Below are 18,155 nucleotides of genomic sequence, written 5' to 3' on the forward strand. Positions count from 1 at the left end.
ACAATTAGAGAGGAATCATAGAATCCCAACAGTGTAGAAGGAGACCATCCGGTCCATCAAGTCTGCACCGAGCACAATCCCACCCCAGGCCCTATTCCCGCAACCCCTCATATTCACCCTGCTAATCCCCCTGACACTAGAGTTAATTTAGCATGGCCAATCAACCTAACCCGCACATCTTTGGACTGTGGGAGCACCCGAAGGAAACCCACGCAGACACGGGGAGAACGTGCAAACTCTGCAAATATATGGTGAGAAAGTAAGGCTCTTTTCAATAAGAAAGTTGAGTTGAATGAAGAGGTGTGATTCCCCTTTCTCAAACTCGATAGAAAAATGTGAGATTTTCATAAGGTCATTGAAATGACAAGAGGAGTGGGCTAGAGAGAATGTCGGACCTGCTCAGTCATTCAGCGAGGTCTCTGACCTCAGCTCCACTTTCCTGTCACATCCCCTTATCCCTCAAAATATCTATCAACCTTAATCAATGACTGAACATCCACAGTCCTCTGTGGTAGAGAATTCCAAAGACTCACAACCCTCTTAGTGAAGAAATGTCTCCTCATCTCAGTCCCTAAGTGGCTAACCCTTTATCCTGAGACTATGATCCCTGGATCCAGATTCTTCAGCCAAGAGAAACAGCCTCAACGCATTTCCAATGTCTTCTTGGCCCCATGTTTGTTATGTTGGGAGAGCTATGACCGGCCTTGACTTGGTCCAACTGTATCTCCGGCTCTCCAAGGGTCTGTCACCCATGACATCCGAAATGACCCGATAAACACATGTCATTCAGGAGTGGATAAACCTAAAAGCTAGGCAGAGGATTTTATCCAGTGGAGTGCACAAGTGGTGTGAGCAGCTGGAAATGTTTTCTTTGTAAATGAAATTCAGCTCCGAATTCTGCTTCAGCCGCCCGCAAGTTGTAGAAAAAGCTCACTTCATTCTTCCTGTCCACGGTCAATGCCGTGTTATTGTTTGGATTTCACTGGGTCTCTCCAAATACTTACTCTCTAAGGCCTGGATTTTCACAGAAACAGAGTTTCTCCATCGGTGCAAAGATGGCAAACCAGCCCCAAAATCAGAAGGCCCACCCCCTAACCCAGCACCTATTTTTGGGCAGTGGGGGTGGGGATGTGGTCACTTTTCACACATGGGCATTTTGCAGAGGCAGCTGTCCATTGAGATCGGGGTGACACGGTGGCACAGTGGTTAGCAGTGCTGCCTCACAGTGCCAGGAACCCAGGTTCGATTCCCAGTTTGGGTCACTGTCTGTGTGGAGTTTGCACGTTCTCCCCATGCCTGGGTGGGTTTCCTCCGGGTGTTCCGGTTTCTTCCCACAGTCCGAAGGTGTGCAGGTTAGGTGGATTTGCCATGCTAAATTCATAGAATCATAGAATCTTACAGTGCAGAAGGAGGCCATTTGGCCCATCGAGTCTGCAACGATCACAATCCCACCCATAACCCTATGCATTTACCCGAGCTAGTCCCTCTGACACTAAGGGGCAATTTAGCACGGTCAATCCACCTAAACCGCACATCTTTCGGACTGTGGGAGGAAACCGGAGCACTCAGCGGAAACCCACGCAGACACGGGGAGAACGTGCAAATTCCGTACAGACAGAGACCCAAGCCGGGAATCGAACCTGGGTCCCTGGTGCTGTGAGGCAACAATTCTAACCACTGTGCCACCATGCCACCCATTAACACTGCAATGAAGTTACTGTGAAATTCCCCATGTCGCCACATTCTGGCATCTGTTTGGGTACACTGAGGGAGAATTTAGCATGGCCAATGCAGCTACCCAGCACATCTTTTGGACTGTGAGAGGAAACTGAAGCACGCAGAGAAAGTCCACGCAGACAGAAGGAGAACGTACAAACTCCACACAGACAGTGACCCAAGCCGGGATTCAAACCCATGACCCTGGCACTGTGAGGCAGCAGTGCTAACCATTGGGCCACCATGTTGCAAATCCATCTAGTTCACTAAAGTCCTGTAGTGAAGGAAATCGGCCATCCTTACCCAGTCTGGACTCCAGACCCACAGCAATGCATTAACTCTTGCAAAGTGAGCAACAAATCCTGACTTTCAATGAGGCCCACATCCCATGAATGAATTAAGAAAAAAGTTGTCTGTGGGATTAAATATTTGGAATGCAGGTGATACCAACTACTAGCTTCTTTTGATTGCACCAAAATCACATTTGTTCACATAGCTCCAAAATGATTCAAATCTGGTTCGTTTTGAGTTGTGGTACAATTTAAGACTCAACCAGCTTTGGTGAAGGGTCATCGAGACTTGAAACATTGGCTCTATTCTCTCTCCACAGATGCTGTCAGAACTGCTGAGATTTTCCAGCATTTTTCTATTTTTGTCTCAACCAATGGTCTCTGGATCTGAGTATCCTGAACCAGTTGACATCTCGCACTGGGCTTACCAGTAAATTGACTCCCAGGCTTCTGGAGAGGCCCAATTTTTTTTCTCAGACTGAAGCTTAGTTGTGAAATGGTTACAACTCAGTTAACCTTTCAATTACCATCGAACGTGGTTGGGGTTGTACAGACTTTCTCAATGTTGTTCTTGCCGTGCAAGTGCTTGCTGTGTTTTTCCACAGTGCACATGACCCTTATGAACCACAAGACCAATAATATGATGTGCTCGATGCCGAACAGATCGGAAAGCAATTAAAATTAAAGATCGGATCCACTGAAAATGATCGCAGCTTCAACCTACCTGAGGAACCTGTTGAGATACTGCCTACTGCACGCAGACCACGAGAAGATTCCGTTGTTCCCAGCTAAGGTTGGTGACATGATGTTCCCCTCAGTTTTCCGACATGGGTTCCCCTCCCCGTCATGAACCATACCAAAACTTTGATTTAAAAAGAAATTACAAATATGAACATAAATCCATCAGAACATCACAAATTTTTGACACAGGATAAAAAATTATTTGAAAACTGAAATTCAGACCAATTATCTTTATTCACTAATTGCAATGAGTTTGCTAACTCTATGGTGAGCTCAAAATCAATGTAGCTTGGCAGTTTGTGAGTGACATCAGTATGTTCCCTCAGCAATAAATTATATTTATGAGGTTCATGGTATTGGACAGGAGAAGTGTCAGAAATGTGTTAATAATAAGGACATGGGTGTGCGTATTCATGTTTTGGAGCCACTGTCTGAACCTTGGGGTGTTCCTCAGTTGATAGCATTGTTTGTCTCAATGTCTCGGGTACCGACAAAGAAAAAACTTTCATTTCCACTGCACCATTCATGACAGGATGTCCCAAGGCGTGTTCCAGGCATTTACGTACTTATGAAGGGTGGACTCCGTTGTTACGGAGAAAATACAGCAGCCTTTTTGAGGGCAGCAAGCTCCCACAAACACTGACGTGATAATGACTAGTTTTAGTGATATGAGTTGAGGAGTAAATGTTGGTCAGGACGCTGGGGATAACACCCTCGTTCTTTTTCAAAGTTACTCCATGGGTCTTTTGTGTTTCCACCCCGGGTAGCATGGTGGCACAGTGGTTAGCACTGCTGTCTCACAGCACCAGGGACCCAGATTCGATCCAGGCTTGGGTGACTGTCTGTGTGGAGTCTGCACGTTCTCCCCATGTCTGCGTGGGTTTTCTTCGGGTGTTCCAGTTTCCTCCCGCAGCCTGAAAGACGTGCTGGTTAAGTGCATTGTCCATGCTAAATTCTCCGTCAGTGTACCTGAACAGGCGCCGGAGTATGGCGACCAGAGAATTTTCACAGTAACTTAATTGCAGTGTTAACCATAGAATCGTAGAATCCTATAGTGCAGAAGGAGGCCATTCGGCCCATCGGGTCTGCATTGACCACCATCTCACCCGGCCCTATCCCCATAACCCCATGCATTGACCCTAGTTAGTCCCCCACCAGAATCCTATAGTGCAGAATGAGGCCATTCGGCCCAGCGAGTCTGCACCGACCACCATCCCACCCAACCCTTTCCCATAATCCCATGCATTTACCCTAGCTAGTCCCTCTGACACTAAGGGGAAATTTAGCATGGCCAATGCACCTAACCCGCACATCATTCGGACTGTGGGAGGGAACCGGAGCACCTGGAGGAAACCCACGCAGACATGGGGAAAATGTACAAACTCCACACAGACAGTGACCCAAGTCGGGAATCGAACCCGGGTTCCTGACACTGTGAGGCAGCAGTGCTAACCACTGTGCCACCGTGCAACCCCAAATAATATAAGCCTACTTGTGACAATAATAAGTAAACTTTTAATTTTAAGGGGCATTCTAGAGCTGGAGAAAGAGGGAGCTCTGCTGCTCACACACTGCTGCAGTTTGAAGTGTTAACTGTAGCTGTGAAGATCTCAGCACAACACATCTGCTCCGTACATATAACTTCCACTCTCGAGTCAAGCCCTGCTTCATACTTCAGTGACAGGCAGGATACACCCTCCAGTTATCAACCTCTGTTGCTGCAGCATGAAACAGTAGCAACAACAATAATTATTTTATTTTTAAATGGCAAGTCCTTCATCGCGGCCAAGGAGACAAAGAACAAAGTGATCTTATTTTGGGAGAAGGAGGCTTCAGTAAATTGCTTGGCTCTGATTTGCGCAGCAGAGGTTCTGCTCAGTGGTAAAACACCATAATTAAACCATCATTGTCTGCAGGAAACCAGTCTTAGCTTGAGTGACACTCGCGTCCCTTCGTTTGATTTCCAGACGATAATAAATATATAACGTGGAGGTATCCCCCCACCCCCCACCACCACATTCCCCCGCACCCACCCCTCTCCTCACAGCAGCTGACAGACTTAAACCAGCGCACACTTGAGAGGCAATGCTGACTTGACACATTGACATCTTCTTGGCTGGAGCCTGAACAGGCTTGTTTCAAATCTTTGTTATTATGCATATTTTTAATAAATATATAAAAACAAGGAGAGCAACCCTGGATAGACACGAGCTGCCAGGAAATTTAAATGGAATTTTTTTTTTCAATTTCGCTCGCAGCAACTGCACCTGCCAACCACCATTCATTCATTCACTGCCCAAGAGCTTGTTGGAACGTCGCTCCTGAGGGAAGGTCCCGTTGAGGTGGCAAAGTCACGCGACTGTGCATCACGTTAGGATCCCAAAGCACGGCAGCGCCAGCAAGCAGCAGTGAACAAACAAAAGGCTGTTTTGTTGCTTCGCAGCGACTTACACAAAAAAATCAAAGCGCTGGAATTGTGCCGACAAGAGAGAAATGTTGCTGAATCCTTTCATCCTGCGCTCGTCAGGGCAAATGCAAGAATGCCAAATTTCAAATGATCCCAACGATTTATATTACAGGGGAAAAGGGTGCTGACTGAATCATAGATTCCTACAGTGCAGAAAGAGGCCATTCGGTCCATCGAGTCTGCACCGAGTCTCTGACAAAGCATCTTACCCAGGCCTTATCCCCATAACCCCACACATTTATCATGGAATCCATAGAATCATAGAATTCCTACATTGCAGAAGGAGGCCATTCGGCCCATTGAGTCTGCATCGACCACAATCCCACCCAGCCCTTATTCCCATAACCCCATGTATTTACCCTGCTAGTCCCCCTGACACTAAGTGGCAATTTAGCATGGCCAATCCACCTAACCCGCACATCTTTGGAGCGTGGGAGGAAACCGGAGCACCCGGAGAAAACCCACGCAGACACGGGGTGAACGTGCAAACTCTGCACAGACAGTGACCCGAGGCCGGAATCGAACCCGGGTCCCTGGTGCTGTGAGGCAGCAGTGCTAATCACTGACCCACCGTGCTGCCCAGGGTCCATTCCAAGTTGACGAGTCAACTCTGATTGGCCAAGGTGTTGCCATGGAGAAAGCAGAGAGGAACAAAAAGCTTCCCAAGCTCCTGGGTAATACAAAAAAGGTTCAAGGCTTGAACAAGCAGGGAATGGGTCACTGTGCATGAATATATAGCGCTTTGTAACAAGAATAAATAAGCCACATTGCAAGTTTAACAGAATGTCTTAAATTGACTGTTGGTGTAGCTAACAGCACACTCAGGAATGTTCAGCAAGTGTAGTCCAATCATAAAATAAAAGACCTTTCCGGTCCATGAACCTTGCAAAGCTTTGGAATACTTTCCATCATCGAAGGAAGGTCAAAGAGAGATTTTCCCAATGCACCTTCTTTCCCCATTTGGTCCTATTTTCTTCCCCCTCTCCCAAGAGTTTATGTAGTGTTCACAGTCACACCAGAGTTACTTTGGTTTATTATTGTCACTTGTATTAGTATACAGTGAAATGTATTGTTTCTTGTGTGCAAAACAGACAAAGCATACCGTTCATAGAGAAGGAAACGAGAGAAGGCAGAATGTAGTGTTACAGTTATAGGAAGGGTACAGAGAAAGATCAATTTAATGTATGGCAGGTCCATTCAAAAGTCTGATGGCAGTAGGAAAGAAGCTGTTTTTGAGTCGGTTGGTACGTGTTCTCATCCTTTTGTATCTTTTTCCAAATGGGCGGGATCTTACGAGCCTCGAGCGGGTGAAGTGGTAAAATTGTGGCATCACTCTTGCAGAGCATTGTTAGCATGACTTACCCAATAACCTGAGCGTGATACAACACAGGGAGGGGCTCATCAGTCCTGTCTTGGCTCTTTGGGCCTTTTGAGTTGATTTCCACACTGTCAAGTCAATTCCAAAGTACAGCAAACTGTCACATGGGTGACACAGTGGTTAGCACTGCTGCCTCACAGCGCCAGGGACCTGGGTTCGATTCCTGGCTTGGGTCACTGTGCGGTGTTTACACATTCTGCCCGTGTCCGAGTGCGTTTCCTCCGGGTGCTCCGGTTTCCTCCCACAGGCCGAAAGACATGCTGGTTAGGTGCATTGGCCATGCTAAATTCTCCCTCCGTGTACCCAAACAGGCGCCGGAATGTGGCAACTAGGGGATTTTCACAGTAACTCCATTGCAGTGTTAATGTAAGCCTACTTGCGACACTAATAAATAAACTTTAAACTGTAAAACGATTTCTGCTCATCTAGGGGGGGTAGGGTGGGATCTTGAAAAGGAACAGAAAGTTGAGTAACTGGATGGGAGATTCACCAGGAATTGTGGACCTTGTCTCCTCCTCAAAGGTACTTCTTAAACCTCGCTGTGTGACCAAGACCTGGTCACGATCGCTAATGTCTCCTTCCTGCTTTGGCCATTGGTCAATTTTTTTTTGCCACTCACCTAAGGCAGCTTGGATTACATTCGCACATTGAAGATATTGGGCGGGATTTTCCTGAATGAAGCATTCCTGCCGTGCTCGCCCCCTAAACCCTAAAATCCTACCAGAGGTCAACGGACCTTTGCATGGTCCGTCCCCCCGCCCGCTATGAATCCCGTGGCGGGCGGGACAGGAAAATTCCCCCCATTGTGTAATTGCAAGTTGTTGTTGCAGGTCGTCACACTGACGCTGGTCGGTGCCATTATCCCCTTGGATTTGCAAAAAGGCAACACACTTTCCCAGTGAATCAGAAAGATCGCTGTACAAAGGCAAGATGGCCCTTCGATCGGGAACTTGCTTTAGAAGACTTTCTCAGAAGACCAAGGAAATTTGACATGTCAGCGACGACTCTCACCAACTTTTACAGATGCACCATAGAAAGCATCCTTTCTGGTTGTATCACAGCTTGGTATGGCTCCTGCTCTGCCCAAGACTGCAAGAATCTACAAAAGGTCGTGAATGTAGCCCAATCCATCACGCAAACCAGCCTCCCATCCATTGACTCTGTCTACACATCCCGCTGCCTCGGCAAAGCAGCCAGCATAATTAAGGACCCATGCACCCCGAACATTCTCTTTTCCATCTTTTTCCATCGGGAAAAAGATACAAAAGTATGAAGTCACGTACCAAACGACTCAAGAACAGCTTCTTCCCTGCTGCTGTCAGACTTTTGAATGGACTTACCTTGCATTAAGTTGATCTTTCTCTACACTCTAGCTATGACTTTAACACTACATTCTGCACTCTCTCATTTCCTTCTCTATGAATGGCATGCTTTGTCTGTATAGTGCGCAAGAAACAATGCCTTTCACTGTATGTTAATACATGTGACAATAATAAATCAAATCAAATCAAATCAAATCAAACATTTTCCCAGTGTATCAGAAAGATCGCTGTAAAAAGGTGAGGTGGTCTTTCGATTGGGAACCTGCTTTAGAGTCTGTGTATTTTCAGCCAATTGCTTGTTCAGGGAATTTTCTGGCATCATATCATAATGGTCAAATTGGAAGAATATCGCCCTCCACCCCATCCCGGAGAAAAGCTGGTACAGCTGAGAATCACTGCCCAGGACACTGTATTTCACTTTAATTCAATACAGATATCTCGGTTGGCGTTCCGCCTAATGTTCCTGCAGTAAATTAAATCAGGACTCATGCAGAAGCCACTCCCCGCAACCTCCTGGCATGCACGCTGTGCGCAAATGCCATCTTGCCAACAGCTCATAAAGACGGTGACCTTTTCACGGGATGGCTCATCAAAGCAGAGCGGAGATGTCAGTCAGAATTAGGGCCCCGTCTGTTCCTAAGTAACTTCACACACAAACGTTTCCACTGGAGGAACATTAAGTGTTCAAAAAAAAAACACAATTTCAAAGCAGTTAACGCTTTCCATGTGATTCAAGGAGGGGAATGAGGCAAAACTCAGCACTCCGTGGGTGAGAAACACAGACAGGGGAGTGGCTGTGAATGCAGAGCCCAGCTGGCTTTATCGACTGATGTGGAAGCGAGCTTGCACACACAACACAACTGGCAGCAATTAAACAGGATCATCAACTTGGAAGCCGCATTCGAAGAGAGAGCCGGTAAGCTCCGAAGAGCTGGTGTCAGCGGCCTGCTGGAGTGATCAGAGAATCGCGCAAAACAGAAGGAGGCCATTTGGCCCATCATACCTGTGCCAGCAGCAGGGAAGAAGCTGTTCTTGAGTCGGTTGGTACGCAACCTCAGACTTTTGTATCTTTTTCCCGACGGAAGAAGTACATCCGGGGTGCGTAGGGTCCTTGATTATGCTGGCTGCTTTTCCGAGGCAGCGGGAAGTGTAGACAGAGAGCTGTGGGTTCAGGCCCCACTCCCAGAGGCTTGAGCCTAAATTCTAGCTGACACTCCTTCGTACTACCTGCCCCTCCTGTGGGGCAGGCTTCTTCGCCAGCAGCGCCTGGCCAGGAAACATGACCACCACACACATCACTCTGCCAGCCGTGGAGCAACAACAGGCCAAAGACTGGGAGAAAATCATGCTAAGCATCTTGAAAACACCAATACACATTGCATCGTGCCCAGGAAGCGTTTTGATGATAGTTAAAGAAAAACAAACGAACATGCCCTCCTTATATTGCGTAGGCACAGAGAGGGTATTTGCCTGGCTGGACAAACAGAACATGGTGACAGAGTCCCAGTAGGGGAAGTAGTGGCACAGTGGCATCGTCACTCGACTGGAATCCAGAGACCCAGTGTAATGCTCTGGGGGACCCCGCTTCAAATCCCACCACGGCAGATGGTGAAATTTGAATTCAGTAAAAATCTGGTATTAAAAGTCGACTGATGACCATGAAACCGTTGTCGATTGTCGGAAAATACCATCTGGTTCACTAATATCCTTCAGGAAAGGAAATCTGCCGTCCTTACCCTGTCTGGCCTCCATGTGACTTCAGACCCACAGCAATGTGGTCGATTCTCAAGTGCCCTCTGAAATGGAGACAATAAATGCTGGACCAGCCAGTGACGTCCACATCCCATAAAATTAATAAATAAAAAGGATAGGGATTCAATTATTCGGGATCAGAACGAAGAGCAACCTCTACACTCAGAGAGTAATGAATCTTTGGAATTCTCCATCCCGGAGGGTGTGAAAGCTCCATCACTGAGTATGTTCGAGAGTGAGATAGTGAGCTTTGCTCTCTCAAACCAATAGAAATACGGTTTTTATTTAAGTTTTATTTATTAGTGTCACAAGTAGGCTTACATCAACACTGCAATGAAGTTACTGTGAAAATCCCCTAGTCGCCACACCCCGGCGCCTATTCGGGTACACTGAGGGAGGATTTAGCATGGTCAATGCACCTAACCAGCACGTCTTTCGGACCGTGGGAGGAAACCGGAGCACCCGGAGGAAACCCACGCAGACACGGGGAGAACGTGCAGACTCCGCACAGACAGTGACCCAAGTTGGGAATCGAACCCAGGTCCCTGGCGCTGTGAGGCAACAGCAATAACCACTGAGCCACCTGGAAGTGGGACTGAGGTAGAAGATCGTATTTAACAAAACAGCCTCAAGGGGTTTAATGGTCTACCCCACTCCTATTTAGAATGTGCTTCACATCTCTCACACCTGGTCAAGATTTCTCTTCTACCCATCCATCACCACCCAATATTCTCCTAAAATACACAATTATTTCACAGTTTCCGACAGTTCTCCAACAGTTTCACCAAACGATTGTTCTCTTATGCAGCAACCTCAACAGCGGGTTTGACAACTGTGGAAAGGATCACAGGCCAGTCCAACCCTGCTAAAGGAGGACAAGCTTGGGCTGTCCTTCCATTGCGTTATTCCAGAAGCCAGTTCGGTGGTAACATTCTTGTCTGAAGTCAAAAACCCATTCCAGGAACTAAGCACAACATCGAGGCTGGCACTTCAATGCAGTACTGATGGAGTGCTGCACTGCTATGATTTTAAAGTTTAAAGTTTATTTATTAGTGTCACAAGTAGGCTTACATTAACACTGTAATGAAGTTACTGTAAAAATCCCCTAGTCGCCACATTCCAGCGCCTGTTTGGGTACACGGAGGGAGAATTTAGCATGGCCAATGCACCTACCAGCACGTCTTTCGTACTGTGGGGGGAAACCGGAGCACACAGAGGAAACCCACGCAGACATGGGGAGAACGTGCAGACTCTACACAGACAGTGACCCAAGCTGGGAATTGAACTCGGGTCCCGAGTGCTGGGAGGCAGCAGTGCGAACCACTGTGCCACCCCAAGGGGTGCTGTCTTTCAATGAGACATCAAACCGAAGCCTCCTCTGTCCTTTCAGGTGGATGTGAAAGATCCCGGGACACCATGCAGAAGGAACGAAAGGGAGTTCTCCCCAGCGTCCTGTTCAATCTCAATCCTTCAGCAAGCATCAATCAAGCAGGGTATCTGCTCATTATCACATCGCAGTTTGTGAGGTCTTACTGTGCATTAACTGCCTGTCATGTAAAGCAGTCTGGGATATCCGGAGGTCGTTATTTCTTTCTCGCGGCTGGTTATGGAAGGTTCTCAGCTGGTATCAGCTAACAGCACAGCCTGGGGCCTGAACCTGTGATCTTCCGAGGTCACTGCTGCAATTAAACCTGCCGGGCGTTCAGCTGGAGGGGGGCGTTGGGCAGCTGGAGGTGGAGGGGTGGAGGCGGGATTGTCGAGAACAAAATACATCAAATCCTTTTTCCTCTTCAAAGGCTGTGCGATTCCTGGCAACCAGCCCAATAAAAGATCAGAATTTATAGGAACGATGTGCACTCCAACGAACAGGAAGAACGTTACCTCCCCTGTGACCAACAACACATCCCTGAAGCACTGGGCCTAAGGAAGTTTATAATTGTGGCCAGCAGACAATTTTATTTACGAAAAAATCTTCAACTTTCTCTCCATGTGAGGCGAGTTCTAATGACTGGAAAAGAGGAAACTGCAGCTTCCATGGATCCCTTCCAGAACCAGATCATTATTTGTCAGAATCCAAACCCCTTTTTCTCTCAGATTAATGACTTCTGATGTGATCAACTTTCCTATTGCAACCTGTCCCTTTGCCAGAAACAGGTTTTCCATTCCAGCACCGCTCCTACTTTACGCAACAACCTCTCTCACCTCTCCACCCCTTCCCCTTCTCAGCTGACAACTTCACCTGGCACTAAGTCAGAACCAAAAAGGCAGAACTTTCAATTCCATCTTCCATATCGTCTTCCGTCGACACAGCTCTTAAGGTGACTAGGGTGGGGTGATGCTTAGGGTGCTCCACGGGTTGGGGTGCAACACTCCTCCGTGACCTCCCCCTGAGTGCCCAGCCCAAGGCCTGAAATTTTCGGATGTTGGGGTCTCGCTCCCCTGCTGACATTTCATGCCTTCAGGGGCTTCTGCTGTCGGTGCTTCGCCCTCTTTCGCTTGGGATCCAATTCTGTTGATTTTCAGCCTTCTTCCCCATGAGTTCAAACCTCCCTCCTGCCTAAAGCTTGAGGCTGGGTGGAAAATAGCCTCTCAGTGGTCAATAATTGGCAGCTTAAGAGCGCAGAGGGACAAGTGGGAACTCGGAGAGAATCTCATTTCTTCAATGTCATGCCCACCCTCCACCCCACCTGAAAATCCACCTGTGGGCGAGCATAAAATTCTGGCCCATGTCTACAGTGACATTCCATTTGAGGTACCTCATTGCCTTCTCAGTTGATTCCCACCTCAGCCCCCTCTCCGCTCAGACCCTCCCCCTCAGCACTCCTCCATCCTCAGATCCCCCACTCAGGGTTCTCATTCAGGCAGTGCCAATGGTGAACTGCCCGCTGGCATTGACTCCCTGGCCTGGTGAATTGGGCCCCAAAGTGGGGGTGCGGGGGGGGGGGTGTCAAAGAAGTAAATCCAGTGGCCATTTGCCCATCCGCTGCTGCCAGGCTGCAGAGAAAGAGTCCCTCAAGGGTCCTGGAGCTTTGGTTGGCTCGGGCTGGATGCAAAGGGTTGATCTCACCACTCTCTGCTGGGGTGTGGGTGTTGTGGATGGACTGCCCCTTCTAGCTCTGGCAAACCTGAAGATTACCCCTGGCATGGTGATTTGAGGCAGCCTCGTGATCTGTATTCCTGCCTGTGCACTCAGCCCCAGTGTATGCTTACAGGTTTGATTTGAAGTTTCTGGAGCTTCCTAGAAAGCTAAAACCCTTGAAACCTTCTCTATTCCACTGGAAAGCCCTGATCAGTCAATTTTAAAGTTCAACACTGTGAGAGAGGTCTCCATTGTCTCCATTGTGTTTATTAACCTTTCCCTTCATGCTTGAATGCATCTCAATTATCTTCATCGATCCTAACCATGATGCTCACAAAGATTCTAAACCTGATTGATACCCTGTGGTTTCTTCAAAAGGAATAAGTGGTTTAGCGAAGGCACTTATAAACTCTTAATGCAATAGGCAGCGTCAACATAGTTTCAGGAAATTATGTTTGAGTAATCTAATAGAGTTCTTTGAGGAAGTAATGAGCAACACAGATAAAGCTGAACCTGTGGATGTGGGCCGCGATTCTCCCATCCCGCTGCGCTAATCCTTTAACTCTCACTGAAAAAACCAGCGTGATTTACTCCAGTTTTCACACAAATTCGACGCTTCGAATTGTTTTGGGAGAATTCCACCCATGGTGTGTTTGCACTCCTGGAAGGCAGCTAACAAGGTGCCATATCAACAGTTACTACACGAAAGATGACCTCATGGTGTAAGGGGTAACATCCTGGCACGGATAGGGGATTGATTAGTTAACAGGAAACAAGAGAGTGGAGATAAATGTGTCATTTTCGTGTTGGCAAGATCTGACCGGTGGAAGGCCATAGAGGTCAGTGCTGGAGCCTCAACTACTTACAATTTATATCAATGACTTTGATAAAGGGACTGAACATCTAGCTGCGAAATTTAGTGAGGACACAAATATAGGGAGCACAGTCAGTTGTGAAGGAGGCGACAAAGGGTCACAGATAAGTGGGCAAAAATTTGGCAGCTGGAATATAAGGTGGGGAAATGTGAGTTTGTCCACTTGGGCAGGAAGAATAGCAAAGCAACCTATTATTAAAATGGAGAGAGATTGTAGAACTCAACTGTACAGAATGATCTGGGTATCCTGGTACCTGAATCACAAAACCTTACTTTGCAGTGAGTGATTGGGAAGGCAAAGGGAATGTTGACATTTATTGCAAGGGGAATGGAATATAAAAGTAGGGATGTTTTACTACAGTTGTATAGGGCATTGGTGCGCCCACATCTGGAATACTGTGTTCAGTTTTGGTCTCCTTATTTAAGAAAGGATATAGAACAAAGAACAAAGAACAATACAGCACAGGAACAGGCCCTTCGGCCCTCCAAGCCCGTGCCGCTCCCTGGTCCAAACTAGACCATTCTTTTGTATCCCTCCATTCCCACTCCGTTCATATGGCTATCTAGATAAGTCTTAAACGTTCCCAGTGTGTCCGCCTCCACCACCTTGCCTAGCAGCGCATTCCAGGCCCCCACCACCCTCTGTATAAAATATGTCCTTCTGATATCTGTGTTAAACCTCCCCCCCTTCACCTTGAACCTATGACCCCTCGTGAACGTCACCACCGACCTGGGGAAAAGCTTCCCACCGTTCACCCTATCTATGCCTTTCATAATTTTATACACCTCTATTAAGTCTCCCCTCATCCTCCGTCTTTCCAGGGAGAACAACCCCAGTTTACCCAATCTCTCCTCATAACTAAGCCCCTCCATACCAGGCAACATCCTGGTAAACCTCGTCTGTATTCTCTCCAAAGCCTCCATGTCCTTCTGGTAGTGTGGCGACCAGAACTGGACGCAGTATTCCAAATGCGGCCGAACCAACGTTCTATACATCTGCAACATCAGACCCCAACTTTTATACTCAATGCCCCGTCCTATAAAGGCAAGCATGCCATATGCCTTCTTCACTACCTTCTCCACCTGTGACGTCACCTTCAAGGATCTGTGGACTTGCACACCCAGGTCCCTCTGCGTATCTACACCCTTTATGGTTCTGCCATTTATCGTATAGCTCCTCCTTACATTATTTCTACCAAAATGCATCACTTCGCATTTATCAGGATTGAACTCCATCTGCCATTTCTTTGCCCAAATTTCCAGCCTATCTATATCCTTCTGTAGCTTCTGACAATGCTCCTCACTATCTGCAAGTCCTGCCAATTTTGTGTCGTCTGCAAACTTACTGATCACCCCAGTTACACCTTCTTCCAGATCGTTTATATAAATCACAAACAGCAGAGGTCCCAATACAGAGCCCTGCGGAACACCACTAGTCACAGGCCTCCAGCCGGAAAAAGACTCTTCCACTACCACCCTCTGTCTTCTGTGACCAAGCCAGTTCTCCACCCATCTAGCCACCTCCCCCTTTATCCCATGAGATCCAACCTTTTGCACCAGCCTACCATGAGGGACTTTGTCAAACGCTTTACTAAAGTCCATATGGACGACATCCACGGCCCTTCCCTCGTCAACCATTCTGGTCACTTCTTCAAAAAACTCCACCAGGTTAGTGAGGCATGACCTCCCTCTCACAAAACCATGCTGACTATCGTTAATGAGTTTATTCCTTTCTAAATGCGCATACATCCTATCTCTAAGAATCTTCTCCAACAACTTCCCCACCACGGACGTCAAGCTCACCGGCCTATAATTACCCGGGTTATCCTTCCTACCCTTCTTAAATAACAGGACCACATTAGCTATCCTCCAATCCTCTGGGACCTCACCTGCGTCCAGTGACTAGACAAAGATTTGCGTCAGAGGCCCAGTGATTTCATCTCTCGTCTCCCTGAGCAGCCTTGGATAGATTCCATCAGGCCCTGGGGATTTGTCAGTCTTTATAATTGCATTAGAAGCATTGCACAGAAGGGTCACACAACTGATTCCTGGAATGGTGGTCATTATCTCATGAGAAAAGGCCAGACAGGTTGGGCCAGTATCCGATTTGATGTGATTTGATTTATTATTGTCACATGTATTAATATACAGTGAAAAGTATTGTTTCTTGCGCTATACAGATAAAGCATACCATTCATAAAGAAGGAAAGGAGAGGGTGCAGAATGTGGCATTACAGTCATAGTTAGGGTGTAGAGAAAGATCAACTAATACGAGGTAGGTCCATTCAAAAGTCTGACAGCAGCAGGGAAGAAGCTGTTCATTGTTAGAGAGTTTTTAAAAGTTAGAATAGAGTTTTAGAAGCATAGAACAAGAATAAAAGATGGAATTAGAGGGTATGCTGGGCACAGCTTGCAAGAAGAGCCTCGCTGCGACGCCAACTTCTCCCTGTGGGAAAGACTAGAACTAGGGGACAGCGTTAAAGAATAAGAGATCTTCCATTTAAGGAAGACATACGGAGAATATTTTTCTCTGTGGGTTGTTAGTCTGTGGAAGTTGTTCCCCCAGAAAGCAGTCGAGGCTTGTTCATCGAATATTTTTAAGACTGGATTGGATAGATTTCTGACTGACAAGGGACTCAAGGGAGGTAAACAGAAAAGGTAAAAGCCACAATTTTTTAAAGTTTATTTATTGGTGTCACAAGTGGGCTTATATTAACACTGCAGTGAAGTTACTGTGACAATTACTGTGACTTGTGACATTGGGGCAACATGGTGGCACGGGTGGTTAGCGCTGCTGCCTCACAGCGCCAGGGACCCGGGTTCGATTCCAGCCTTGGGTGGAGTTTGCACATTTTCCCCATGTCTGCGTGGGTTTCCTCCGGGTGCTCTGGTTTCCTCCCATACTACAAAAGATATGCGTGTTAGGTTGATTGGTCATGCTAAATTGACCCCAGTGTCAGGGGATAACTATATAGGATGATAGAGCCGGGTGGGATTGTGGTCAGTGTTGACTCGATGGGCCAAATGGCCTCTTTCTGCACTGTAGAGATTTTATGAATTAGATGAGCCATGATCTTATCAAATGGCAGGGCAGGTGGAAGAGGTTAAATGGCTCACTCCTGCTCCTAATTCGTATGTTTATATCAGCCAGGTCTCCTGCTCCACCCTAAGCACTCCCAAGTGGCAGCCCTGTGACCTTTAATATAGAGCCACCTTTGACATCTTGTTATGTGAGGCCATGAGTTGAATAGGCTGCAACATCCATTGTTTGGGCTTGCTCATGAAGAACGTCAACTTGGGTCTGAAGAACTGGCATGGCCACAGCTGAGAAAAATCGGGAAGGAGAAGCCCAGAACATGGATGTAAAGGAGAGCGAAAATCACTTACTTATGTCCAGATTCATGGGCAATGGTAAAAGCCAGGCCCAGGCCGGTGTCTTCATTGATGGTGCAGCTACGGTACTTGCTGCACATTCCACTTATCGGAGCAAAACCTACAAAACAAAGCCAAGTTTCAGCAACTCCCCCGGAAACAAACAGTCACAGTCAAAACAGCGCACACCTCCAACCTCGAATGAGTTGCAACAACTCCTCACTGAGCTCTGACTGGCGGGTGGCAGCTGTCCTGCAGTTTTTTCCCTCCTTCCCTTCTCCACATCCGCTCTTCCTGCAGTGAGCTACCCTGCTGTTCTAAAAGGGCTCTGCCCAGCAATGTCAGTGATGAATGCGCTGAATCACTTCCTCCACTGGTCTATATTATCAGCTGAGGCTGGAGTTCAGCTCAGGCCATACGCAAGGATGTTCATTCATATGAAAATACAGAAATAGCCAGGAATGACACTGCACATCCTGTGAACTATGGGACATGGCCAAATAACATTGATGCCCTCTTTTTCATTCCTGTTTCCCATTTTACCTCATGTTTGAGGTATTTCTCTTTCTGCATTGCACCTTCTACTTGGCCACTTGCCTCACCGTGACGAGGCTATGGGTCAAATCCAACCATGAACTTGAGATAATCAAAGCTAACATCTCAATGCATCGCCAACAGGAGTACTGCACTGTCAGAAGTACCGTCTTTCAGATGAGACATTAAATTGATGCCTTCATGAACAGTTGAGATGAATGAAAAAGACCCCGTGGCACTACTTGAAACAGGGGAGTTCTTCTGCTGTTCCAACATTTATTCCCCAGCCAACATCATTGAAAGTAGAGTGACTGGTTGTTTATCTCACTGCAGCTTGTGAGAGCTTGCTATGTACAAATCCTCTGTCAGGCCTGCTTGCATCGCAACCGTTTTTCACAAACTTTTTCAGCGGCCGCAAAACACTGAAGGACATCCGGTGTAGGGACATCCAGGGGTTCGGTCTAGACCATTTAGGACGGAGATGAGAAGGCATTTCTTCACCCAAAGAGTGGTGAGCCTTTGGAATTCATTACCACAGGAAATAGTTGATGTCAAAACATTGAATGTATTCAAGAGGCGGCTGGATATAGCACTGGGGGCGAATGAGATCAGAGATTATGAGGAGAAAGC

The 18,155-nt window shown here is 47.1% G+C and overlaps 1 protein-coding gene across 1 annotated transcript in view; it reads right to left on the reverse strand.

Moving 5' to 3' along the window:
• Window positions 1–18,155, reverse strand: part of adamts18 (ADAM metallopeptidase with thrombospondin type 1 motif, 18) — a 249,863-nt gene that overhangs the window by 116,579 nt on the left and 115,129 nt on the right. The window contains exons 7-8 of the mRNA XM_078210979.1: window positions 17,007–17,112; window positions 2,731–2,868 (exon numbers count right to left, since the gene is read on the reverse strand). Coding sequence (XP_078067105.1) covers window positions 2,731–2,868; window positions 17,007–17,112 — 244 coding nt within the window. The remainder of the gene's footprint in view (window positions 1–2,730; window positions 2,869–17,006; window positions 17,113–18,155) is intronic.

Source organism: Mustelus asterias, chromosome 4 (assembly GCF_964213995.1).
Source record: "Mustelus asterias chromosome 4, sMusAst1.hap1.1, whole genome shotgun sequence".
NCBI lineage: Eukaryota > Metazoa > Chordata > Chondrichthyes > Carcharhiniformes > Triakidae > Mustelus > Mustelus asterias.